Source organism: Alnus glutinosa, chromosome 5, assembly GCF_958979055.1.
Source record: "Alnus glutinosa chromosome 5, dhAlnGlut1.1, whole genome shotgun sequence".
Classification (NCBI taxonomy): Eukaryota; Viridiplantae; Streptophyta; class Magnoliopsida; order Fagales; family Betulaceae; genus Alnus; species Alnus glutinosa.
This window is the reverse complement of record NC_084890.1, coordinates 29,474,670-29,501,725: the sequence shown is the minus strand read 5'-3', so window position 1 is coordinate 29,501,725 and position 27,056 is coordinate 29,474,670. Positions and strand designations below refer to the sequence as shown.

General features: G+C 30.9%; 1 protein-coding gene and 1 non-coding gene across 2 annotated transcripts; one reads left to right on the top strand and one right to left on the bottom strand.

The window, feature by feature from the left end:
• Nucleotides 1-18,533: 18,533 nt before the first annotated feature.
• Nucleotides 18,534-20,855, bottom strand: LOC133869222 (probable LRR receptor-like serine/threonine-protein kinase At3g47570). The gene is made up of 4 exons (XM_062306179.1): nucleotides 20,192-20,855; nucleotides 19,730-19,930; nucleotides 18,856-19,572; nucleotides 18,534-18,697 (listed from the first exon to the last, which is right to left on the bottom strand). Exons 1-4 carry the CDS (start codon nucleotides 20,853-20,855, stop codon nucleotides 18,534-18,536), a joined length of 1,746 nt encoding a protein of 581 aa, XP_062162163.1.
• A 1,389-nt stretch (nucleotides 20,856-22,244) lies between these two features.
• On the top strand, nucleotides 22,245-22,359 carry LOC133869983 (small nucleolar RNA Z278). Its single transcript, XR_009900607.1, has one exon. It is a non-coding gene; the product is annotated as a small nucleolar RNA Z278 (small nucleolar RNA).
• The last annotated feature ends 4,697 nt before the right edge of the window (nucleotides 22,360-27,056 follow it).

Sequence of the window (27,056 nt, the reverse complement as noted above, 5' to 3'; positions counted from 1 at the left end):
TTGAAGGAAATACTACAACATTTTACATGGAAAAATTTGAAGAAAAATATTTTCTTCAAAAATAATTTTTTTTATAAATATTTCTGACGACAAATATTTAGTTCTAAACAGATTCATCACAAATTTACTATCATCATCAATATCATGATTTTCCTTTGGAATTCAATGACACGTTCACTCTTTTCACTTGGGAGTTCCACAAATATCAAGTCGACCTTACAGCCAAGCTATATTAAAAAGTGAAGTAAAAATACTCCCGCAAAAAATAAATAAATAAAAATAATCATAATAATAAAAGTCTAGAAAAAGATATAAAAAGATGTACAAGTAATATAAAGTTGTTGCTTTTTTATTTTATTTTTTCTTTAGTTGTAAGATATAATAAAATAAATAGTTTTGATGAACTACCTTTTATAATTTCTTTTTAATTACCACCAAATAAAGCTGATCGGGTTTTAGAAGTTGATGTTGAAAAAGTCTCTCTTGAAATGGTCATGCTAGGGGAATTTATCTTTCTTGAAATGTCTCCACCGTTTAGGGCCTGTGAAAATGTCCTGGATTTGAACTTTTCATCAAAATGTCTCCACCGTTTGGGGCCCGTGAAAATGTCTTGGATTTGAACTTTTCATCAAATTCTCTCCCTGGCAATAAATTGGGAGTAGGAAACTTGTGGGTGGTGCCAAATGCCAATTTGAAGATCTTTTGTATATCATGCCAAAACTCCCACATCAACCAAGTTGTTTTTTGTCGAAATTAATTGTCAGTCACTTGGCACTTTGCTCAAGTTGTTGCTACGAAAGTCCTCTATGTTGGGCCAAATGATCAAGTAGATATTTTGATGTGATTCTTTACCATCTTAATTGTGAAATAATGGAGAAAAATATTATTTGCACAACTCAAGCCCTCTATCACTGCACCACACATTCCATCGTCCCAAAGAAAGGTTTGCTATTAAATTATGCTTTGTTGAGCTTCAATGCTAGCAAATTTGCTAGCATGGTAGCAACTCATCAGTAAATTCTTAGCTATTTTGAATAGCCATACGAAAAAAAAAAAAAAAGGAAAATCAAAACTTCGAAAAAAAAAAAAAGAAAAGAAAAGAAAAGAAAGAAAGTTAAAAGATTTGCAACCTAACTGTACTTTCATAGATTGATTTCTATTTTTTCTTTCTTTCTTTAATGAAAGATATAAATAAATAGTTTTCATGAACTATTTCTTAATTTCCTTTTCACGTATACCAGTGATGAAATTGAACCGACAATATTAACACAATTATAAACTTACTCCATTGGTGAATCTGTGGTATCCATGGCTAAATTCAAGGCAAATGATAGTGCTATGTGACTAATTGTTAATTGATCCTTACTTTGCAATTATTATTATTATTATTGACTCTTTGTAGTAAGGGATAACTTCAAAAATATATCGAATTATACATCGTTTTGAGATAAGAGTACTGAATTAGCAAATGTCTCAAACTGGAGTATCCATATTTTCAAACTTCTCACTTAAGGGTATTCCGTTAGGATTTGCTGTTAAATCTTAACAGAGTACCCAAAATACCCACCTTTTTCAGGGAAAAAAAAAAGAAAAAAAAATGTAAGGATTTAGGTGTTGGTCATAATTTAACAAAATTTGAAAAATACTCATGCCTAAATCTTTGAAGTTTTTATAATTTTTTTTTTTTAAAAAAAAAAAAAAAGAAAAAGAAAAAGACACGGGTATTTTGGAAATTTTTGTAGAATTTAATAGCAAATTTTAACGGAGTAAGTTTAAATGAGACGTTTGGAAACATGGATACTTCAATTTAAGACATTTGCTAGTTCAACACTGTTATCTTAAAACGGCATATAATTCAATACTATTTTGTGATATATATTTTATCTCTTTATTAATGTTTGTTGAGCTTCCCAATATTCAACAGGGTAAAAGATTTTTACCAGTTACTTAGTCATGATATTTTGAGTAACTTTTTGTCTAAAGCGAAATATTAAGGATCGGCTTAGTTCGTAGAATAGGTCATTAGAATAAAATAATAGTTATTTTTTTTTTGAAATAGACATTTTTCTCTCTCTTTGAATCAAGTAAATTACTTATTGTGACATATTGTTTATCGACCACCTCTTTTTTAGTAAATAATTTGGCTTAAGAATGTCATACGCTACACAGGGTGTAGAAATAGGCACGCTCAGGTGACCAATGAATTTCTAAGTACACTATTAACTATGGGACAAGTCCAAGAATTAAAAGCTCATTGATTGGAATATCTTAAGTATGGGCCTTGCAGGATGTAAATCATCTACTGTGCTTAATTGCTATATGTCCCCAAAATGTATTCCTTAACAGATTCATCGCTAATTTACTATCATCATCAATATCATGATTTTTCTTTGGAATTCCATGACATGCATCTTCACTCTTTCTACTTGGGAGATCCACAAATATCGAGTCGACCTTATTGACAGCCAAGCTTATATTGAAAAGCGAGGGAAAAATTCTCCCGCACCAATAAAAAATAATAATAATAATAATAATAATAATAATAATAATAATAAAGTCTAGAAAACAAAAAAATAAAATAAAAAATAAAATAAAAAAAAGTTGACAGATGTACAAGTAATAAAAAGTTGTTGATTTTTTTTTTAATTTTTTTTCTTTAATGTAAGAAAGCAATAAAATAAATAGTTTTGATGAACTACCTTTTTATAATTTCTTTTAAATTACCACCAAATCATGGCCGGGTTTTAGAAGTTGATGTTGAAAAAGTCTCTGTTGAAATGGTCATGCTAGGGAAATTTATCTTTCTTGAAATGTTGCCACCGTTTGGGGCCCGTGAAAATGTGTTGGATTTGAATTTCTCATCAAATTCTCCCACTCGCAATAAATTGGGAGTAAGAAACTCCTCAATTATTCACAACGTAGCAGACTCGTACCAACAACTTGAGCAAACCAACTTGCTTGGTGTTGTTAGTTGGGAGTTGTGCTATTATTTATTACGTCTGACGGTCGTTGCTGTCAAGCCTTTCCATTTGCTACAAGTCTCCAAGCAGAAAAGTAAGAGCTTGTTTGATAAATTTCGATAAATTTCTCGTTCTATAATATTTTAAAAAAAAAAAAAAAAAAAAAAAAAAAAAAAAAACTCAAAAACAATTTGAAGAAATTGTACTTACTCCCTCACGTTTGGGCACTTAAAATTAAAGATTTTTGTATTTAATTTGCCCCGAAGAACACGTGTAATAACAGAATAAGGATTCTCACTATTTTAAATGAATCGGATAATATTTTAAGTCTGGACTCTTTGATCAAATCATTAATGAAACTAGTTAACAAATAATATATATATATATATATATATATATAATTTTTTTTTTAAAAAAAAGGATCAAGTTTGGCTAAAAGATAATGTTGTAATGGCACAAAATCCACCCCTCTATTCAAGACAAGAAATGCTACATACAATCTGAGTTCACATTCTCAAATACACATTTTTTATGTTACTGTAAAAATTTGTAATCACACTTTTAATGGTGATTCGTTTAAAATTTAATAGTAATGTTTATTACAATTTGTAATCACAATTTTCGCTACTTCTACCCCTAAAATGCGCAAATATAAGGTTGTTAGGACAATTGCCTCAACTAAAATTTTGAAAAGGAATCGTCAATGAGCGATAATTAAAGATTGTTGGAAGTTTTTTTTTTTTTTTTTTTTTTTTTTTTTTTTAATGATGGGATAGTTGGTCCCACTTTCAAATGATATCCACCTGCCTAATATTATATATCTTAACTCTATTTGCATTTTCTTAAACCATTAACTACATATGTGAATATTGATTTTTGCTAATCGCATCTGCATGTGTGAATAACAAATAATAGTGTGCGAATAACGAATACGAGCGGTTATTATCGGCCCGCATTTTTACCCTTAGTCATAGAGAGTATATGCCCATTAACGAAACAGAATTATCTTATTTTAGTGGATCAAACCATAATTACTCTCCAAGAAAATGAAGTAATATGCATGTTTCTTATTTGAGACATGCTTTAATTCTAAGGTTAAATACACTTCTAATATTTGAGTTTTGGAAACTTTATTTTTTAGTTCCTGAGTTTCAATTCACATCATAGACAATACCTCAATTTTTAGAAAAGGTCGAAATAGTACCATAGTTAAGTTTTCCGTAAAAAAACTAATGGTCCACCACGTGTCAACGCCCGAGAGTTGACACATGTCACAATATAAAAAATAACAAAAAAGAATCTTTAAAAATTAATTACAAAATTAAAAAAAAACATTAAAAACTTAAAACAAAATTGAAAAAACAAAAGAAAAATAAGAGGAGCCACCCCCATTTTGGCCTAGGGGGTGGCTCAGTTACACTCTTGATCGGTCTGGGGTGGCTGAACCATCCCATGGCCCCTAATGACAAAAAAAAAAAAAAAAAAAAAAAAAAAAAAAAAAAAAAAAAATCAAAGATTTTGGCCCGTGGCGGTAGCCGAGCCACCCCCATGGTCCATGGGGGATGGCTCGGCCACACCCATAGCACACAAAAAAAAAAAAAAAAAAAAAAAAAGGATTTTGGCCCTTGGGCGTGGAACCACTCCCATGGACCACGGGGATGGTTCGGCCATCCCCAAGGGCCAAAACCCTCTAAAACAAATTTAGAGGGTTTGCCCATGGGGTGGCCGAATCACCCCCTTGGCCACCATGAGGTTGGCACCCTCTTTTTTTTTTTCTAATCCTTTTTTTTTTCCTTTTTTTTTTATTTTTTTTTAAGTTTGTAATAATTTTTTTTAGCTTTATTATTTTTTTTTTTAATTTTATAATTAATTTTTAAAGATTCTTTAATTTTTCTTTTTGTAATATTTTATATTGTAACATGTGTGGTGTTTACACGTGACGGACCGTTAGTTTTTTTTCAAAACTGAGGTATTACCTGTGATGCAAATTGAAACTTAGAGACTAAGAAATAAAGTTTTCAAAACTCGATTAGGGACACGTGGCGGACCGTTAGTTTTTGGACAAAAAACTTGACTGAGGTATTAATTTGGTCTTTTCTCAAAATTGAAGTATCATCTATGATGCGAATTAAAACTTAAAAATTAAAAAATAAAATTTTCAAAACTTAGGATAAGAATTCTCTTAATTTTATTTTATTTTTCTTTTTTTTTCCTATATTTACAATTCACGTTTCGCTTGGTTCTATCCCCTCGTGGTCTATTCAAAATTGTTCTCCTCATTATTTTTTACTTTGGAATATGAACGCTGTGCACTGCGGTGTAGAATAGACGGAAGACATTCCAAGTCAATGTGAATGGTGATGTCCGATCTGTCAAGGACATTAAGAAAATTGGCGTGAGAATACAACCAATTTTCCAAAATCGCAGATGACTTTGACAAGACTGTCATCAAAGGACGTTCTGATCGATTTATTAGATGGCAAATTTTCAATGAAGACTGTCACCAACCATGTGCAAAAATATATGTCTTCATCTGGGCCATCTGGCTTTAGAACGTACGCCGTGCGCCACTGTAGAAATAGGCAGATGGAGATATTCAAATGCGATGTTAATTTCAAGGACATTTGGAAAATTGTAGTGAGAATACGTACACATGCACTACCACATTTTGAATATTTCTTGGCCATCTTCTTTCAAACTTCCGATTGGTCCTTAACGTTGCAAATTTGAAAGCCTTGACTGCATCAGCCGATCTATCTAGTACTAGGTATACAACGCCAAAACTCCCAATATGAGTTGCCTGCTATCAAAGCTACTTCTATGTTGTCCCCATTCAAAGGAGATTGAATTTGAGCTGACCAAGATATTTAATTTAATTTTCTGCTTTACCCTCGTATATATGAATAATAGAGAGAATATGTTGCAATGAGTATATATTGATGGTGCTGAAATTTGGATGGCCAATTCTACGCCAGTGAGGACTTAAAATCACTGGAACGAATTATGGCTTAACTTGTAAAAGTCCTCCCGTGACAGAGAGTTCATGAATTGGTATATGCGTTTTAATGAATAAATGAATGAAGTGATTTATAAAATTGTTATATCTCTTTTAGACATGTGAAAAATACTAATATTTTATTAGCATTAAAAAAAAAAAAAAAAAGAGGAGATATAGAAAATAAATTTTTTTAGGATCGAAGGTGAAGATCAATTAATTTTATTCTCACAAAAGATAAACATTGATATTTTTAAATGTTAGAATATTAATTAAATTATTAAATTATCTATTCCTATTAATTTAAGATTTTAGAATAAGTAGTGACGTAGCCGGCCATAGAGAGAAAAAAGAAAAAAAGAGGAGATCGAGGTGGTTGAGGAGGGGGAGGCTCCACGCCGCTCTCCTCCCAATGGTGTTTTCCTCTATTTATTATATTTACCTTCTAATCTTTTCAAATTAATGCATGATAGTTTCTTTATTTTGTTAAAAAAAAGAAAAGAAAAGAAAAGTAGTGACCTCACATTAAATTCCATTAATAACATTCTGTACACATTAATTTACTCAAGAATGCCGTGCACCACAGGGTAGAAATAGACATGAATGGAGATATTTCAATGCAATGTGAATGGTCATGATGTTCAATCTTTGAAAGAACTATAGAAAGCTATTGTGAGAACACTTCTGACACTGTCGTTGTCGTCTTGCACCGACGCTCTGAATTCAGGAATGGATGATTTTTACAAGATTCTCACGACGTGTTGACGCGCGCATGTCTGAGGTTTGTGGGTGGTCATTGATGTTGCCTATTTGAAGACGTTAATTTGTATATCATGCCAAAACTCCCGACATCAATCAAGTTTGTTTTGTCCAAATTGTCTGTTACTTTTGTTAAATCATTATTTTTTTTTAAAAGTTTAAGTTGATAAGAAAAGAGAAATTTAATTATTTAATTAATACTTTAACACTTTTCCTTATGTGTGAACTTAAACTCTCTATTAATAGGTGAGACACAACACGTAAAATATTCAATTAAAATAGAATGAATAATTGAGACAAGATTCTAACTGTGATGAAAATGGAATTCTACGCTGACCATATATTAATATTAGAATATGTAATATGGTAGAATATTTTCCTTATGTAAGAATATATGTTATGATTTAATACTAGCTATATAGGATCATTACTTTTTAGAGGATTGATAGGAATTGATACTTATTTTTATTTTCACCTCTACATGCAATTGTAATATCTTCTATTTAAGTGTGATAAAATAATGAAAATGTATGCAAAAAAATTAATTTCAAACCTTGTATTTGATAAGGTTTAGGTTGCCTTTAATGAATTTAAAGAGTCTAGGTTCCCTTAAAACCTAACAAATTATCCCGTTACATGTTTGTGAAATCATTCACGTAACACGAACTCAAGACATTTGGCTCTGATATCATATTAAATTATCATTTGTCCCAAAAGTTTAAGCTTATAAAAAAATCGATATAAGTTTTATTATTTAATCAATATTTTAACCATTTTTTCAAATTGTCGCTGCGTATGAAAGTCTTCTATCACTCACGGATTAATGCTTTGAGTTGGTAAGGTTGCTGAAATTAAATAAAAATTAAACATTAAACACTTTGGTTGGCCTAAGAATAAATCATTTCCTGCTAATCCTAATTTAGCTGCGGTGTTTCATCATATCAATCCAATGAAATTCGCTTTTCAGTAGTTTTGGTATAAGCCGTAGTTGTGATGCTAGCTTTAGACTATGGCGTTGAATTAAGGCTTTTTCGAGTTTTAAAGAATGTTACTGTTTGATCAGAAATTGACTTTAAATTCGTATTGGCATTTGAAGGGAACAAATTTGGACCTAGCAGTAGCCCCCACCTTAGCCCAAGCTCTTCGAAAGCCTTGGGATTTGCTGAGATACATGTCGTTAATTTTGAGAGATTCTATGCACCTTCTTTGATCTTCTTCAGTCTTTGGAGCTTCATATACAAAAATACAACCAATAGAATCCGATCGATTCTCAGAACACAAATTTATCTTAATTTCCTCTGTTCTGATCTTCTTCAAATCTGGCCTCAAATATGAAATTTATGATTTAATGCACATTAATCTCAGTCAAGCAAATAATTTAATTATAAAATTTACATGTAACAAATATTCCAAGAAATCAATTCTGCTTTGTCATGATACAAAAAACAGTAATTTTAAGCACTCAAAAATTATGGAAGCATAATCATTTTGCTAGATAATCAGGTGATGGAATTTCGAAGAAGAGGGTAAAACTTAGTCCTTTCAATTCTCATTTGCTCAAATGACTGAATGCTGACTACCACGTTGTCCATCCTTATTGACAGCCAAGCTTATATTAAGAAGCAAACTAAAAATACTCCCGCACCAAAAATAAAGAAAAAAAAGAGTCTAGAAAAACAATGAATAAAAAAAGGAAAAATAGTTGAAAGATGTACAAGTAATTACAACTTATTCGATATATCATCATAAAAAGTTTTACTTTTTTTTTCCCTCTTTAATCTAAGATATAATAAAATAAATATTTTTATGAACTACCTTTTATAATTTGTTTTAAATTACAATCAAATTCAAGCTGGGTTTTAGACATTTAGAAGTATTTATTTTTCTCAAAGTGAGACGTACGTTGAAAAAGTCTCTCTTGATTAACGTTTGGTAAATCTCGCAAAATTCAAGAAAGTAAAAGCTTCTCCAGTTAATCAGTGATATATTTGAGCAATTTTTTTATTTTTATTTTTATTTTAAAAAAAAACTAAAGTTTAGTACAAGAAGGCAAATGGAAAGCCTTGACAGCAATAATTAATCGTGACATGTAATAAATAATAGCACAACTCGCAACAAACACCAAGCGAGTTGCTTTGCTCAAGTTCTTGGTACGAGAGATTGATAATGCAATGAGTATTATTGGTATCTGACCTGAAAATTTATTCCTAGTTTAATTATATGATGACTTTTCTACTCCCAATTTATTGTCAGTGGGAGAATTTGACGACAAGTTCAACTCCGAGGCATTTCATATGGAATTAGAATTTTTTATAATTTTTTAAAAATTTGAGATTTTTAAATTTTAAAGAAATTATGTTGTTTTTTATATTGAACAACGTAAAAAATGCTATATATTAAAAATATCACATGTTATTAAAGTAAAAAAAAAAATTCATTTCAAAAAGGTTTTTTCTTTATTTTTAAAGAGACGCATTTTTTTTTATTAAACTAAAATACAGTTTTTTGTTTAAATTTTTTATACGACATAAAGTTGTAGAATTTGATAAAAATATACTCAATTCTCATTGTTAATGTATTCTCATTGTTAATGTGTCACATTTTTAATATGTAATATTTTTCATACTGTTCGATATAAAAAACAACCTATATTCTTTAAAATTTGAGAATCTCAAAATTTAAAGAAATTATTGGGAATCCTATTCCTTTTCAAGGGCCCAAACGGTGGAGACATTTCAAGGACAAAAAGAGGATCATTGAGCCTGTTTGATAAACTTCTCCCTTTTTGTTTTTGTTTTTTTGTTTATGTTTTAGAAATATATAAAAAATTCTCTCAACTAACAATCAATTTGAAGATAAATTCCAAGCTGGCTAAAGTGATTTATCAAACTACTTCCATTTTTCAAAAAGAAATTTTTTTATTATATTATTATAATACCCTTTTTCTCTTAAAAACTAAAATAAAAAAAACTTAATATAATAAGGGATAATTGCATCATTAATCCTGGAGTTAGCTTATATTACAAATCACTCCTTATGGTTCAAAAAGTTCATGGAGAGTCATTGTGGTAAATTATAATTACAAATCAGTTCCTAAACATGTTTTCTACTCACCAAGTTAACAGATTTCATTAGTCAGCCACGTCACACCTAATAGGAAGCCGACACGTGTCCATTACAATAAAAAAATATAAAATATAATAAAAATATAAATAAAACAAAAATATTTGTATTCTTTTTAAAAAAATAATAATAATTAAATAAAAATATTGAAGGGGTGGCTACCCTAGTGGCTGGGGGTGGCCACCCCCAAATTTGGGCAATCACCCTTTCAGTATTTTTTTTTTTTAAAAAAATATATATATTTTTGTTTTATTTATTTTAGATTTTTTTTTTATATTTTTTATTGTAATAGACACGTGTCGACTTTCGATTGGGTGCGACGTGGCTGACTAATGGAATCTGTTAACTTGGTGGATGAAAAACGTGTTCAGTGACTGATTTGTAATTATAGTTTACTACAAGGACCTTCCATGAACTTTTTTAATCACAGAGAGTTATTTGTAATTTAGGCCAACGGACTAATGATGTAATTATCCCATACAATATAAAAAAAAAAAAAAAAAAAAAAAAAAAAAAAAAAAAACTAAACTAAACTATTAAAAAAAAAAAATGTAAAATCAATCAATGTGGTTGACTTAAATTACAAATTGCTCCCTGTGAAATAATAAAAAAAAAATCAAAATATTTGACAGATTTCATTAGTGTCAACATCAACAGCAATAAAATGATGACATGTGTCATTCTAACTAAAAAATGTATACATTTAGGAAAAAAAAAAAAGGGATATGGGTAGCTGCTGGTTGGGCAACCACCCCCTAATGTTTCGCCACTTTTGCAATTATACCTTTAAAATTTTAAAAATTGCAATGCCGAGTTCCAATGTTTAAAAATTTTGCACCATCAACACTACCGTTAGGGTTTACAGTCAAATGATACGGTAAACAAGTGAAATGTCACTTATACCCCTAAAAAAATTTATAAAATACTATTTTACCCTTAATTAACAAATAATTTTAAACTAAAACTCGTTGGAATCAAACTTGGCCACCATGGGTTTGGCGAGGCGGTGGGTTGCCTAAGCAGAATTTTTTTTTTTTTTTTTTTAAGAAAACACAAGGGTATTTTGGACATTTTTGCATCATGAGTTAGGTTTTTACCAAAAATTCTTAATTCTTGAGTAAAAGATTCAATGGTCAAATTATTTCCTGTTAGGTTGAGCACCTGGAGGAGCCTTAAATTACCATGTGATTTTGGAATTATGCCTGAGAATGAATTACCATCAAGATCTAGTTTAGTGAGTTGTGAAGCATTGGAGATAGAATTGGGTATTGTTTTACTCAGTTTGTTATCTTCAAAAACAAGATGTCGCGGGCCAAGATTTGATGGAAGATGGCCTAAGAGGTTATTGTAATACATATAAATTTGTTGAAGTGTTGAGGTTATTGTCCTCAAAATTTGGAAGATCCCAAATGGATTTGGACCAGTAAAGTTGTTGTCATCAATAGCAAATGGAATTGGACCAGTTAAGTTAATTTTCAAAACAAAAAATAATGTGGTTTAAATGAATCACATATCAGACATACAAGTGAACAAATTAATGTCTAAAAAATTAAGCAAAACATTAAATTAAGAGCTAATTAATAAATAGTCCACTCTGCCTACTCTCCTTGTTTTACAAAATCAGTTGCCCACCTAGTCGGTTGAGCCTCTATTTTATTAGTTAAGCTATGAGAAAAAATATTGTGATTTTTCTATTAGCGTGAACCAAAGATGTGATATTTTGTAATTCTTAGATTTGTAAGTCGTCTTGCATCAGGCAAAATGCATGACAAAAGAATGATGGGAGCATTTGTGTTTGTCTAAAGCATGCTTTAAGAAGACAATATTACATTGTCAAAAAAAAAAAAGAAAAAAGAAAGAAGACAATATTACCCAATGGGCTTAACTTGGTAATTATGTGGGTGTTTCCCTTTTCCCCTCCCCCAACAGGATAATAATAAAAAAAAACTTGGTTTCGTGGTTGTGGGTTGAGGAAGCAATGACCATTGATCACTCCTACACGCATGGCAATAGCTAATATAATATGTAAGCCCACGATGATTAGTAAATGAGCCCTAATATGTCTTTTCCTTCTCTGTTTTTTTTTTTTTTTAAAAAAAAAAAAAAAAAAAAAAAAAAATTAATTACATAATGATCCTTATGACTACATATACGTAGGTGGTTCACTTGTACATTTAGATATGGAGTCCACATATATGTATGTATGTAATTAATTATTTAATTAATACTTCAATAGTGCCAAAGAGAACGCAAAATGTCACTAAAATTGCTAAATGTTTTGACAGGCTTAATTCTTATATCTGTAGCGTTACTCAAATCATTGTTTTGCAAGCAGCCACATTTAAAATACTCAAAGGACATACCCAATCCGAAGGGATCATTTACACCATAGTAGCAATAGACAATTTGATAACTATCCACTCGAATTTTCTATTTTCCCAGAGTTTTTCTCTTTGAATCTTTTTGTTTTCCAGTATGGTATGGAGTCTATGGACAAGTTATTTGTACTTTCAATTGAAAGGTACCCATCTCAAGAGGCAATAAAAAGGCACATATATATCCTAGTTAGGTTGAGGGACGGAGTCAAAAAATTTTATGGGCAGAGGCCAATAGTCAATTTTTTTTTTTGGTAGGGCTAATAGATTAAATTTTTATAATTTTTTTTTTTAGGAAATGCCTCCCGCCCCCCACCCCGCGGGTGGGGCTAGGTCAATCATGTTGTCCATTCAAAGGCACTCTCCCTGTGAATATTAAACAGTTACCATAATTAGAAACAAATATCAAAATTTGTTTGTCCATGCATGAATGGCTAAAACAACACTAAACAAAATTTGTTTTTCATTTTTTTTTTTTAATTTTTTTTTATATAATTTTAAGTTATTTTTTCGTTTGATTTTTTTTTTTAAAAAAAAACGTTCTTTTTCATTATTTTATTTAATTTGTTTTTTAGTTTTTTTTTTTATTTTAATTTATAAAGATATTTTTGTCTTATTCAAAAAAATTTAGAGTTAATTTTGTCTTTTAATTAATTTAAGGGAAATATTGATATTTTTTGATATATTGACAATAAAATAGTAATATGATGAATCATGTATACTTTTTCCTGTTATTTTTTAATTTGGAATATGTTAGCTGTATTCCAAGTCAATGTCAATGTCAATGGTGATGTCCGATCTGTCAAGGACATTAAGAAATTGGCGTGAGAATACAACCAATTTTCCAAAATCGCAGATGTCTTTGACAAGACTGTCATCAAGGACGTTCTGATCGATTGATTAGATGGCAAATTTTGAATGAAGACTGTCACCAACCATGTGCAAAAATATATGTCTTCATCCGGGCCATCTGGCTTTAGAACGTACGCCGTGCGCCACAGTGTAGAAATAGGCAGATGGAGATATTCAAATGCGATGTTAATTTCAAGGACGTTTGGAAAATTGTAGTGAGAATACACACCAACACATTTTGAATATTTCTGGGCCTTCTTCTTTCAAACTTCCGATTGGTCCTTAACGTTGCAAATTTGAAAGCCTTGACTGCAACAGCTAGCCGTTCTATCTAGACTCTAGTACTGGGTATACAATTAATGCCAAAACTCCCAATATGCGTTGCTTGCTATCAAAGCTTCTTCTATGTTGTGCCCCATGTAAAGGAGATTGAACTTGAGCTGATCAAGATATTTATTTTAATTTTAAGCTTTGCCCTCATATATATGAATAATAGAGAGAATATATTTCAATGAGTATATATTGACGGCCAACTCTACGTCAACGAGGACTTAAAATCATTGGAATGAATTATTGCTTAACTTCTTCCCGTGACAGAGGGTTCATAAATTGGTATATGCGTTTCAAAGAATAAAGTTTCGGTTTATAAAATTGTTATATCTCTTTTAAACATGTGAAAAATACTTATTTTTTTAATGCTATTAAAAATAAAATGAAAAGAGATATAGAAAATAAGATTTTTTAAGATTAACGGTGAAGATCAATTAATTTTATTCTCACAAAAAATAAACATTGATATTTTTAAATGTTAAAATATTAATTAAATTATTCATTCTTAACCGTTTAAAATTTTAGAATAAATAATGACTTAGACATAAATAAAATTTTATGTTGCCACGAGCCGCCATCTCCGGCGAATCTTGGCTGTGTCTCCTCTGCCGACACTGTGTTGAATTTTTGCTTGTGTTTTCTGTTATGGTTTACCTGTGTAATTTTTTGTTGGCTTGGATGCTAGATCTGTTTTTAACAGGGGCTTAAAGTTTGTTCTTTGTAATGTTTATTTATTATTTGGGTAGCTGCTGTTGTTGTATATTCTTGATCTTTGTCACAGTCTACATTTGGTGGCTGCCTTAAGTCAGGTTTTTCCTGACTTAGTGGGTTGAGTTTCTTTAGCTCTAGTCACAAATGGCCTACAGGCAGTGATTTTGCCTTCGGGCATGTATGAGTCTCTTGTATTTCTTTTGACCTTTTGGTCAAGTGTAATCTCATGTTGAGCTCATATTCAGTAATGAAGTTTTATGTTTCATTTCAAAAAATAAAAATAAAATAAAATAAAATTCCATCAATAACATTCTAGACTCTATTGCACAAAATTTTCGATAATCAACGATTGAGTCCCTGTTTGATAAAATCGTTTCCCTTCTATTAAACATTCGATTTAATTACTCCACCAAACGAGAAGTTTAACATTCTAAGCTCTATTGTTTTTAACTTTTTTATTCATTCTAGAAAAACAAAGAATAAAAAATGAAAAATAGTTGAAAGATGTTCAAGTAATTGCATCTTATTCGATATATCATCATAAATAGTTTTAGCTTTTTCTTTTCTTTTCTTTTTTAATGTAAGATATAATAAAATAAATAGTTTTCATCCACTACCTTTTATAATTTGTTTTAAATTATTACCAAATCAAGTTGGGTTTTAGATATTTTAAAAATTGAATATTTTTATTTGAGACATTTTGAAGTTTAATATCTTTAAGTTAAAAAGGTCAAAATTTGATACTCTTAAGTAAAGTTTTTTTAAAAAATATATATATAAAAATAAATAAATAATTGTGATTTTTTTAATGAAAAATATTTTATATGGAAACAAATAAATGTAAAAAATATGGGAAAATTTTGTGTGAGAATCGGACCACTTTTCCAAGCTCCTACTAAAGGACGAGACCAACTAGTCATGAATTTGACAAGATTGTCATGACATGTGCAACCAAGACTTTAGAATGCCGTGCACCATGGCGTAGAAATAGGCATGTCATTTTAGAACATCAAGATCGATGTTGAGATGCAATGTCAGTCATGTGCACGAGGTTGACGCATCACGTACGCATGTCTTGGTTTCTACTTGAAAATTTAAAAGTTAAATTATGATTTTAAATTTTAGACAATAATTTTATAAAATATTTAACTGTATTTTTAAAAATTACATTTTAAAATATTAAATTCAAACAGTCATTTTGTTTAATTAAGTATAATTAACTGTATTATATAACTTTTGATTTAGAGGAATATTAAAGTATCTCTTAGTGTTTTCTTGGTGTTCTATTGGAATAATATAGATGTAGTTTTTTTTATTAAAAAATTACATCTATGCCATCAAAAAGGACATAAATGTAATTTTTTTTAATTACATCTATACTATTTCAAGAGAACATCAAGAGAATACCAACATATGCTCTAGCATTTTTTTTCGATTTATAGATAGAGAAAGAGTAGTGAGCAAATAAGAGATATGTTATTTGCACAACTCTTACATAATAATTGCACAACAGTGTTGACATGTCCAACATTTTTTTTTTAATAAAAAAGTAAGTAAAAAATAAAAATATTAGACACATCAATATTGTTGTACAGCTAACATATCCCAGCAAATAAACCTAAAACAACAAGGAAATTAAGAAAATAAATCTAGAAATATTTTAATATCAACTAAATATCGATTATATTTTTCATATATTTTAACAAAGAGGACCTTCGATGGAAATATTACGGGACACGTCCAGATATAGTTTGCGAAGAAGATAATAATGACATTGAAAATCCTTCAAACAGAAAATCAATACAAAAACGTATAAACCCAATACTAACATAGCATGATAATGGCTAAAAAGAGAAAATAATTATAAAAGAGAACTAAATATCAAATTTTATTTGCAAAAAAAAAAAAAAGAAAAAAAAAAAAAAAAAAAAGGCATTGATATTTTTAAATTCCGTCAATAATACTCTCACCAAATTTCCACAAGCATCAACGATTGAGCCCCTCTTTGATCTCGTTTATTAAACACTGAGGATGGTACATCTGGCCTTTGTTAGACTTCTCCATCAAACTATTTCTTCTTTTTGAAGGCGCTATGAAACCAAATTCATTGAGATTAACACTTCTGAGTTTGTAATGTTGCTCAAATTAAATAAAAATTAAACATTAAACACATTGGTTGGCCTATAAATTAACCAATCCTAATTTAGCTTCCTTGTTTGATTAATCCACTGAAATTCGCTTTTTCATAGTTTGAGGATAAGCCATAGTTGTGACGCTAGCTAGATTATGGCATTAAATTAAGGTTTTTTGGAGTTTAAACATTGTAAATAACTGCATTCGCATGTAAAATCTTAATTATTGTCAATTTGATCAAAAATTGACTTTAATTCTATCGGCATTTGAAGGAGAATTTTGGAGTAATAACTCCACATAACCTACGTACCATTCAAACATGATCTAATGTGTAATTAGCAAGAGGAAGAAGACCAATTACAACAACAACCATGTGGTATATTTTAGATGATCTTCATACATAACTTTTATGAGTCCAGCTCTGGCTGTGGGCTGGGTTCTTAAATGGACCAGGCCACTTCTTTTTGTTATCTTAGAGGGCCGAAAAGCCCAAAAAAAAAAAAAAAAAAAAATCAAACTAGAATCCCCACGCTTTTGGTCATTTGACTGTAAGCCTTCAGATTGTAACTTAAAAGATTTGAGGTACAAGTTTGGATTCATAATAAATTCGAGACATCCATCAGTTTTTGTGTTAAATAGAGAACATAAATTAATTCTGTCCCTTAAATTTTATTTTATTTTATTTTAGTTTTTTTTTTTAAAAAAAAAAAAAAAGAAAAAAGAAAAAAGGAAAAGGGTTTAAGGATCACCTAGTTCACTCAAAGTGATGGACATTGATGGGCAATCAAAAATTATGAAAGCTTAATCATTTTGCTAGAGAATCAGGGGATCGAAGAGGGTAAAACTTAGTCCTTTCAATTCTCATTTGCTCAAATGACTGAATGCTGACTACCACATTGTGAATCCTTTAGATTTATTAGAAACTTCATCTTTCTTCTAATGAAAAATAATGATTTTAGTATATTGTAAGATTCTAGAAAATATATGATTATATGCCGAAATTAACTTGTAACTCAATCTATGAACTTCAAAGTGGACCATTTTATTTTTTATGAAAAGGATGTAATTTCATTGAGTAATTCTTGGAGTACATTAAGTTTCTATCAATTATTCATCAAAAAATGAAGTGGCTTTTAAAATCACAATTTAATCAAAATCATTATTTGATCAATCACACGCTCAATGATGATTTTAAAAGTCACCTCATTTTTTTTTTTATGAATACTTGAGGGACACTTAATGTACTCTTAAAATTACTCAATTTCATTAATCCAAAGATACAGCTTGGTCTGCTAAGACAATGCTATGAATAAAGGGTGGACACTCTATCCATACCATGTCCAGCAATTGTAACTCAATCTATGAACTTCAAAGAACATAATTTGTTACATCTTTGAGTGTTGGTTATGTTCAAGGAACAGAGTATGTTAGCATAGGAAGCAGAGATAGTCCCAAATTCAAAGAGCAAAAGAGTAGTCTTATTATTTTTTTCTTCATGGATGTGCTCCTTGGTCAAGTTGGGTTAGAAGCATATGCTTAGTTTTCTCAAATAAATAACAGAAAACTCAGGGTGAAGATCCTCCAAGGTTTCAAATCCTATACAAAAAAATCCCAAACCAATTATCCTCCAAGGATTGAAGTGAATAGGAAAAGATGAGAGCTCAGGCTATCCTATTCTTATTTACAAATGATGTTATTGCAAATAGTTGAGGGTTTAGAATTGAGCACCCTTCCTCCCCCACACAACATTGGGGCAATATTTACATACAATGATAATTAGCACCAAAAGTGTAATGTCACAATTGCTATCATTTTCGTGTCCCAAGAGCAAAACTAATGACTTTGTTTCCTTCAAAACTTTGAGACTACCTTAGAGTAACCATTGGTACTAATTATAGGTCACTACAATCATTAGTTGTACTAGTTATAAATGTTACTATTATTATCTTCTTCTTCTTCTTTTTTTCCAAGCGAATGTTACTATTATTATCTATCATAACAAAGCAAAGTCTATAAACAAATCCCTTTAGGGGAGTCCCAAGACTATTATATTATTTTAAAAACACAAACATGAAAGAGCTATAGAAGAGTTTGATGCTTTCATACTAGCTTCGTTCAGTATCCTATAGAAACTGCAATTTGATATTCTTGAGTGTGACTGAAATATTTTTTGCATCAACCCTCAGTTCAGGAAACTCTGCACAACACTGCAATGCCAATCCCATTACAGATGATATGCAATCCAATGTACAAGGACAATCCCTTTCGGTTTTCAACAAATTGGCATCAACCACTTTAGTTATTGAAAGGGGTGATGATTCCTTTACCCAACACTTTTAAGCTGATTTCTCCCGCGAACATGTCATCTGTAAGTCTCATTCTTATGAAAGTTTCCATAAGCAAAATACCATAACTATACACATCACCTCTTGTAGAAACAAGTCCTTCATATCCATACTCTATATGTGTACATAAAAAATTATCATGAGTAAATAATTATATATTCAAAAGATATATAATGCTAAAAGCAATATTCTACCAAAAAGCTATAGTTATCAGTGAATGCATGAGTAGCATGATAGACATACAAGTTCTGGTTGTAGGCTAAAACCATTACCTGGTGCTATATATCCAATAGTAGCGAGAGTCATGGTTCGCATCATAAAATCTCCATCACCTAATAGCTTGGCAATGCCAAAATCAGCAACATGTGTGACCATGTCTTCATCTAAAAATATATTATTGGGCTTCAAATCACAATAAACAATAGGTGTTGAATAACCATAACGAAGGTATTCCACTGTTGATGCAACATTGATCATTATATTTAGTCTTTGTAAGATACTCAAACATCGGTCTTGAGAATACAACCACTTCCCTAGGTTCCCATTAGGCATGTATTCCAATACAAAAGCTTTGAAGTCGATGTTACTGCACGTGCTGACGATTTTGACAAGATTCCGATGATGAATATTGTGTAGTATCTTACACTCTGTATCAAAACTCTTTAATGCCCCTTCTACTAGCATGTTGAAAACTTTTATTGCAACAATCATTCCATCAAGGAGTGTCCCATGGTATGCTGATCCAAAGCTCTCTTCACCAAGTAAGTTGTTTGCACTGAACCCTTCTGTCGCTTGTAAAAGTTCTTGTTGAGAATTTCTTCTCCATGTGGCTATTGGTAATGAGTTTCCCTCCACTAGAATTTTCACATTCCTTTTTCTGCATCTTGTCCAAAATAACACAAGTGCGACTACAAGCATTGTTAACACAATCGATGGTAATACATACTTTAGTATATGTGCTGCTGCGGTATTTTTTTGTCGAGGAACACCTGTTTCGAGAACCACAAAGTCTATCATTTGACATAAATGATGCAGCGGAAAAGTTCGCAAATGGTCATTTTACAGGAATTTTTCCTTGCAGTCTATTGAAAGAAACATTTAGATATTTGAGTTGCGAAACTGCTTCTAAGGACTTTGGAATTTTACCGGATAAATTGTTTCTGGAAAGGTCCAAAAATTCCAAACTTACCAATTCGCCAAAAGATTCAGGAATTGAGCCTTCTAATCGATTATCCTCCAATGAGAGATTAGCTAAATCTTTGAGGCCACCAATTGTTGTTGGGAAACCACCAGATAGTTGATTTCTTGAGAACTCTAATACTCTCAAGACCTTCAAATTTTCAATCTCTAATGAGAGAGAGCCATTTAGAGAATTTGATGACAGGTAAACCACTAAGATATATGTAAGGCTCCCCAAGCTCATTGGAATCATAGAAGTTAATCGATTAGAGTCAAAGTAAAGATATCTTAGAGAAGTCATATTATGCATGCATATAGGAATGTCTCCAGAAAGCTCATTACCACGTAAAAACAATTCAAACAAGTTCCCTAAATGGCAAAGATCAGATGGGATGAGATTGTCTAGTCTATTATTATAAAGCCTCAAACCTTGAAGCTTGTGCAATCTTCCCAATGTAACTGGAATAGGTCCAGTCAATTCATTGTTCAGTAACTCCAAAGGGATCAAGTTGCTTAAATTGCCAATATCTCTAGGAATGTCGCCCTTAATATTGCAATTATCCATGTGAAGTTCCTGAAGTGAAGTAGAGAGTTTTCCAATGGAACTCTGAAGGACGCCATTCAGTTGATTATTTGACAAATCTAAAGTTGTTAGATATGCCAAATTTGACAAAGAGAAAAGGTTGAATTTTGGAGTGGAAGATCCAAGGGTCGAATTATTTACTAATAGGGTGAGCCACTTCAGGAGCCTTAAATTACCAAGTGATTTAGGAATTAAGCTCGAGAATGAGTTGTCACCCAGATCTAGTTCAGTGAGTTGTGATGCATTGGAGATAGAGCTTGGTATTGTTCCACTTAGTTTGTTTCCTTCAAGATAAAGGCCATAAAGATTTGGAAGGAAGATGCCTACATTTGATGGAAGATGGCCTAAGAGGTTATTGTAAGCCATATCAATATCTGTTATTGTTGAGATATTAAAGATCTCAAATGGAATTGGACCAGTAAAGTTGTTCAAACGGATAACTAATAACTCAAGGTATTGGAGATTACCAATTTCACTTGGTATTGCACCTGCCACAATATGAACGACCATGCAATATTATTCAAGAGAAAAAAAAATAATTATGTGCCTTATAATTATCATACATACAAGTGTGCATATGTCTAATAAACAATCCAAATCTTCAAAGAACAAATGTCTAATAAGCAGATCGCAACAACCAAAAATTAAATAGGCAAAAGAGATGGTGGTTTTTGGAAAAACAGGGTGTAGTGAATGAGGAATTTGCATCAAACAAAATATATATTTCTAGAAGGGATAAGTAAATGTAATTTTTTGCTAACTAATTTTACTAGCAATGGTTTGTGGTTGAAACTTTCAGCTTTTCAGTTCAAGACACATAGGGAATTAATTATATATGGGAATAATAACATTATGTCTATGAGTTTTTTTATGAGAAAAAGGAAAGTAAAGTAAAGGAGAGAATCAAATTATTAATTATGACATATTCTACTTAATTTTTAAGGGAAAGTTATTTATTTATGCTCACAACTTTTGGACTAAACATTTCTACTTTTTCATGCTAACCATAAGCGCTAATCAATCGAATTTCAGACCTCAATTTATCTTTACATTATTGTGTTGCATAGTCAAATAAATACTAGTTTAGCAAGTTTATGTGCTAATAGTGAGTCCATTGTGAGGGGACTATAAGGGCCAGGTTCATGCAGCTGCTAGTTTTTCGCTGGAAGCAAGGGTGAATCCGGTGGTTGCAGAAGCATTTGCAACCTTGAGAGCTGCTGAGTTTTGCCGCAACAGGGGTCTGGACAAGATCATCTCAGAATGAGACTCATTACAGGTAGTCAATGCTCTCAATAGACCCGGACAGGATTGGAGTATGCATGGACAAATCAGAGTTTCCAACTCTGATTATTTAGAGTTTCCACGCTCTAGTTGTTTTGAGTTTCTGAATTACATTTTTCTCCATTAAAATATTACTGCATTTGCATTTATACCCTTAAACTACTACTCACTGCAACTCGCTCTTCTAAACTACTACTTTGTAAGTTACGAGTAGGACCATAAGTCAGATTCGGGCATAAAAATTGACAGAATCCTCGACACGTGACAATGAAGCATTTTTGAGTGACAAATCTACCCTTAATTGAAATGCACCATTTACAATTACCTAAAAAATCACCAAAAAAAAAAAAAGAAAAAAAGAAAAGGTAAAGACTTTATATTTGGTTTCTCTTCTCTCGATCATTTCATCTCCTACAATTTCACAATGGTCGACACTAGCAAGGAAGGGTTGGCCGCTCAGCAGAGGGGATTATTGGTTGATCCAGGGAGTGGCTGCACCACCCCTGTTGTGGAGGCAACCCCTTTGTTTTTGTTAAGAAAAAAACAACATAGTATGTTTAGTATTTTGTCATGTTATTTTGGTGTGTTATTTCATATTTTGGTGGCTAATTAGTAGAAGTCAATGATGATTTGTCCAGGGTTTGAGATTAGTTAGTTTCAAGACCCTGTCTTCAGAGAGAACCTCATTGAGGCTGCTAAATCATAATACGAATTTACTGGACCATTCTGAGATTTTTTTTTTTTTTTTTGTTTTGTTCTCAATGAATGTGTTGTGCTTTTGTTTTTCAATCTTAGTTAAATTGTATTTCATGGTTTTGGTGATAATGCTTTAAAATGCTGTTAATGATTCAATCCAACTTGTTTGAGGTGCTGTGGAGCCAAGCCCTTTCTTAGCAGGGGGAACCTACTTGGGGAAGCAGCATTTCATATGAAATTAATGGATTTAACTGGGGCAATAATTATGTGAAATTAATAGTTTCTTTTATACCTTGTTAGGGAATGAAGTGGTGTTCTATTTGCTACCCTACTTATTGTGTTTGATTTGTGACCATAACTTGTTTTTTAGTGCTAGTTGAAAATTTGATTCTTGTAGTAATAGTTTTCGGTTGGCTTTTGATTTGATATTGTTTAGATTGTTGTTTCAAGTTTGATATGGGTGAGTTGCATTTAGCTTGATGAAGTTGATTGGAACTCCACGATAGATCCTGAATTGTTGTTGGACTTGGAACGGGAACCCGAGTCTCATAGTGATGGAGATAAAGATGAGAACGTTGTGATTCTTGGTGATCCCCTTCCCTTGAACCAGTTTGTTCCTTGCACAGGATGGGGGAAGATGCTGAAGAGGACTACTTTAGAAAAATGACAGATTTAACAAAACAGTTGTTGAAAAATATGACTGTTAAAAAAAAAAATGACTGTTTGAGAAAAAAATGACCGTTGAAAAATTTGCATTAGAAAAATAACCGTTTTAACAAAACGACTATCGACAAATATGACCGAATATAACCGTTTGAAAAAAAGGACAGTAAAAAAATTTGTGATAAAAAAAAAAAGGAATAAAGAAAAAATATAGAGTTAAGAATAGATAATTAGATGTATGGTGTATTTTAAAACCTATTAGCTAAACTAGATAAAGTGGGTTTTGTTAGGTATTTTAGATTGGATGTATGGTGCCTTTTTTCTTTTTTTCTTTTCATTTTTTTTCCTTTTTTTTTTTCGAATTCTTTTGAAACATTTTGAGGATTATTTTTGTGTTTTTGTTGGCTTTAGGGGGACATTGGCATTTTTTAGTAGTTTAGATGGGACATTGGCACAATTGGTAGTTTGTAAAATACATTGACAATAGAATAGTAGTTTGAGGGGAGTTATGTATATTTTTCCTAAAAAAATAAAATTAAAATTAAAATTAAAAAAAAAGGTAAAGTTTGTTAAATTACCAATTGTTCTAAAAACTTAAACTTATAGGAAGAGGTAAATTTAATCACTTAATCAATATATTAACTCTCCCCCTCACATGTAATATTTAATTGAGTCAATGTGCCCAACAATAACAAAAATACCCTTCATAAAATAATAAAAATTGTTAAAAACATAACAAAAAAAAATATATTTTTTATTTTAATAAAAAACCAAAAAATTATTTTTTAATTTTGTTTTATATGATTTCAGTTTGGGACACTCCTTGAATTTTCATCTTTCTTATTTTTCTTTATTTTTTTTTTTCAATCTTTTTATTTTTATTTTTTTTTTCGAATTTACTTAACCCTTTTTAGGATTATTTTTGTGTTTTTGTTGGCTTTAGGGGGACATTGACATTTTTTGGTAATTTAGGGAGGACATTGACACAAGTGGTAGTTAGGGAGATACATTGACAATAGAATGATAGTTTGAGGGAGGTATGTGTATTTTTTTCAAAAAAAAAAAAAAAAAATGTAAAGTTTGTTAAATTACCAATTGTGCTAAAAGCTTAAGCTAGCTTATAGGAATAGATAAATTTAATCACTTAATCAATACATTAACACTTTCCCTCACATGTAATTTTTAATTGAAATGAGAGGTAAATGATGGAGTCTAAATTCAAACTCAGGACATTTAGCTTTGATACCATGTTAAATCATAACTTGTCTTAAAAGCTTAAACTTATAAGAAGAGGTAAATTTAATCACTTAATTAATACTTTAACAAAGTTTACATATCCTCCTCAAACTACTACCTAATAGACAATATCTCTCTCAAATTTTTAATTTAAAGACAATGCCCAAAACTACCAAAATTGTCAATGTTCCATCAATGGCAAAAATACCCTTAATAAAATAATAATAATAATAATAATAATAATAATAATAATAATAATAATAATAATAATAATAATTAAAAAAAAACAAAATACATAAAAACCAAGAGTGGCCAAATTTAAAAATTAAAAGAAAAATTAAAAAGCTTTTCTATTTCTTTTTTTTTTTATATATAAAAAAAATGTTTTTGTTTTTTTTTTTTTCAGAAATTTTCATTTTTTTTTTTAAAAAAAAAAACTTACAAACTTCTTCTTTCTTTTTTTTTTTTTAAGAAAAAATTAAAAATTTCTTTTAAAAAAAGTAATTTTTTTTGAAAATAATTTTTGTTTTATTAAAAAAATTGTAAGGTTGGTTTTGTCTTTTTTTGGCCTTGGGGTACATTCACAATATTTTGGTAGTACGTCAACTTTTTTTAAAAGAAAGAAAGAAAAAAAAAAAAAAAGAACATACCGGATCGGATTTGGTGGGGACAAAGATGCTTGGTTCTTAACCATTATGAATCAAAAAATTGGAGTAAGATTTCAGAATTGGCCTCGTTTAATTATATATGTCACTATGGACAAAAATGGTCATTATGGACAAAAATGCTTGGTTCCTAACCATTAGAAGCTACACCTGCTGCTTGTCCAACGAACGGTATGCCTTTTTTTAAAACTTGTAAGTTGTAAATTAGATTTGCTAATCCCCATGCCCTTGGCCACGTTGAGATGTCGAGAAATATGGAGGCTAGAGTATTGAGAGGAAATGAGCGGTGCAAGGGGAATGGTATTACGAGAGAGACAAGTGTGGGTTTCTTAAATATTACGCATGTCTTCAAAGTTCAAACTTGGGGGTTCTTTTGTATATACTACAACCGCCTACTCCTAAAATTGATAATCGTCATGTCATAGATGGTTAGCAATTTTTTCCAACCTACTTTAAAAGCGGTTACGTGATTAGCCGATTAGCCGTTAGTAGATAATGGCCGGTTACTAACCTACTTGGCATGAGTTTATTTACCGCCTTTTCACCCATACTTGGCATGAGTTTAGTCTAGTAAAAATGAGTGCTGAAGCTGCCCCATGCATGCTATGTTGGGGTAATATCAAAATACCATGATACATTTGTAATGAGCAACAAAAATACAATTCTACAATTGCTATCATTTGTGTCCCATGGGCACAAATAGTGATTTTGTTGCCTTCAACACTTTAAGATTAACTTAGAATACTCATTGGCAGCTAATTATAGGTCACTACAATATTAACTATACCAGTTATAAATGCTACTACTATTATCTACCATAATAACACAACGGCTATAAACAAATCTTTTTCAGTCTCAAGACTATTACATTATTTCAAAAGTACAAACAAGGAAGACTTATACACAAACTAGATGTTCTCATATTAGCTACGTATCCTGTAGAAATTTCAATTTGATCTTGTTGAGTGTGGCTAAAATATTTTTTGGCGACTCCGAGTACTGAAGAAATTCAAAGAAGCCCATCGGGCTTGCATGATTTTATATGGCTCATCACATTTTGTTAGTACATAAAAAATGAAGTACAAAGATGTACTTCTTAGAAAATTCCTAGAACTGCTTTTATCTTCCAACAATCTTTAGAAAATTTAACATCTAGAATTCCTAGTACTGCTTTGCATAACACGTGGCTGTACTGGGTTTGCATAGTATAGTTGCATCACAAAATTTTGCATTGGGCAGACAGAGCCAGGATTTCTCAGATCTGCCTCTTCATCTGCGAGTATAGCCTTTTAAAAATTCTGATATGGTCCAAAGTTCATTGTTAGAATTTTGTGGGATATAAAATTTATTTCTTCAAACAACAATCACTTGTTTATTTGAGGATGAGGTCATCCTTTAAAGATGCATATTTACAGTGCTCTAGGTCTAGTATACATTTCTGGAAAAGTAAAAAGTCAGTCAACATGACGAACTAAAAGGGGACTATTATACCCGGTTCACTAAATAACCCATGTTTCATGAAACCCAAAGATGGCTTTTAAGATCATTCACTTAAATCAGGAAATTTTCACTATGAAATCACCAGGTTAGAACCAATAATCTTGTCACTCCTCATGGGTATGAATCATTAACAGTATGATGCATTGTACGGGAATCAAACTCCTAAACACATACCCACCTCCAATCTCATGTAAAATAGACCACAACGACCCTGAGCTAAGTTGGAAAAGTTAGATTTCGAAAGTAATTTGCAATTAGTTACAGCATACCTATAGTTCAAATGTTTGACAAAATTATACCTCATACATGCAAAATCTGTTAGCTTTTGTACATCTTTAAGAAGATCAGGTCAGTTACAATGACTAAATTATATTAAAATCACTCAAATCCCTATCCATTTGAGCAAGTAGCAAGAGGATGTCTGGTGCACATGACAGAATAAAAGGGGAGTAAAAAATCAGTTTGGGGTGATTATAAAAATGGACAAAAATTATTCAAGACATCAGACAGAGAAGTCCCATATTCTGCATCCCTATGTTCTACTGATATGTATGTTTTCCGACGGAGAGGAGAGAGAGAGAGAGAGAGAGAGAGAGAGAGAGATTAACAGCTAGTATAAGAAAACATTTTACATCTAAACAAATTTTGGACATTTCATGAGCAAACCAGG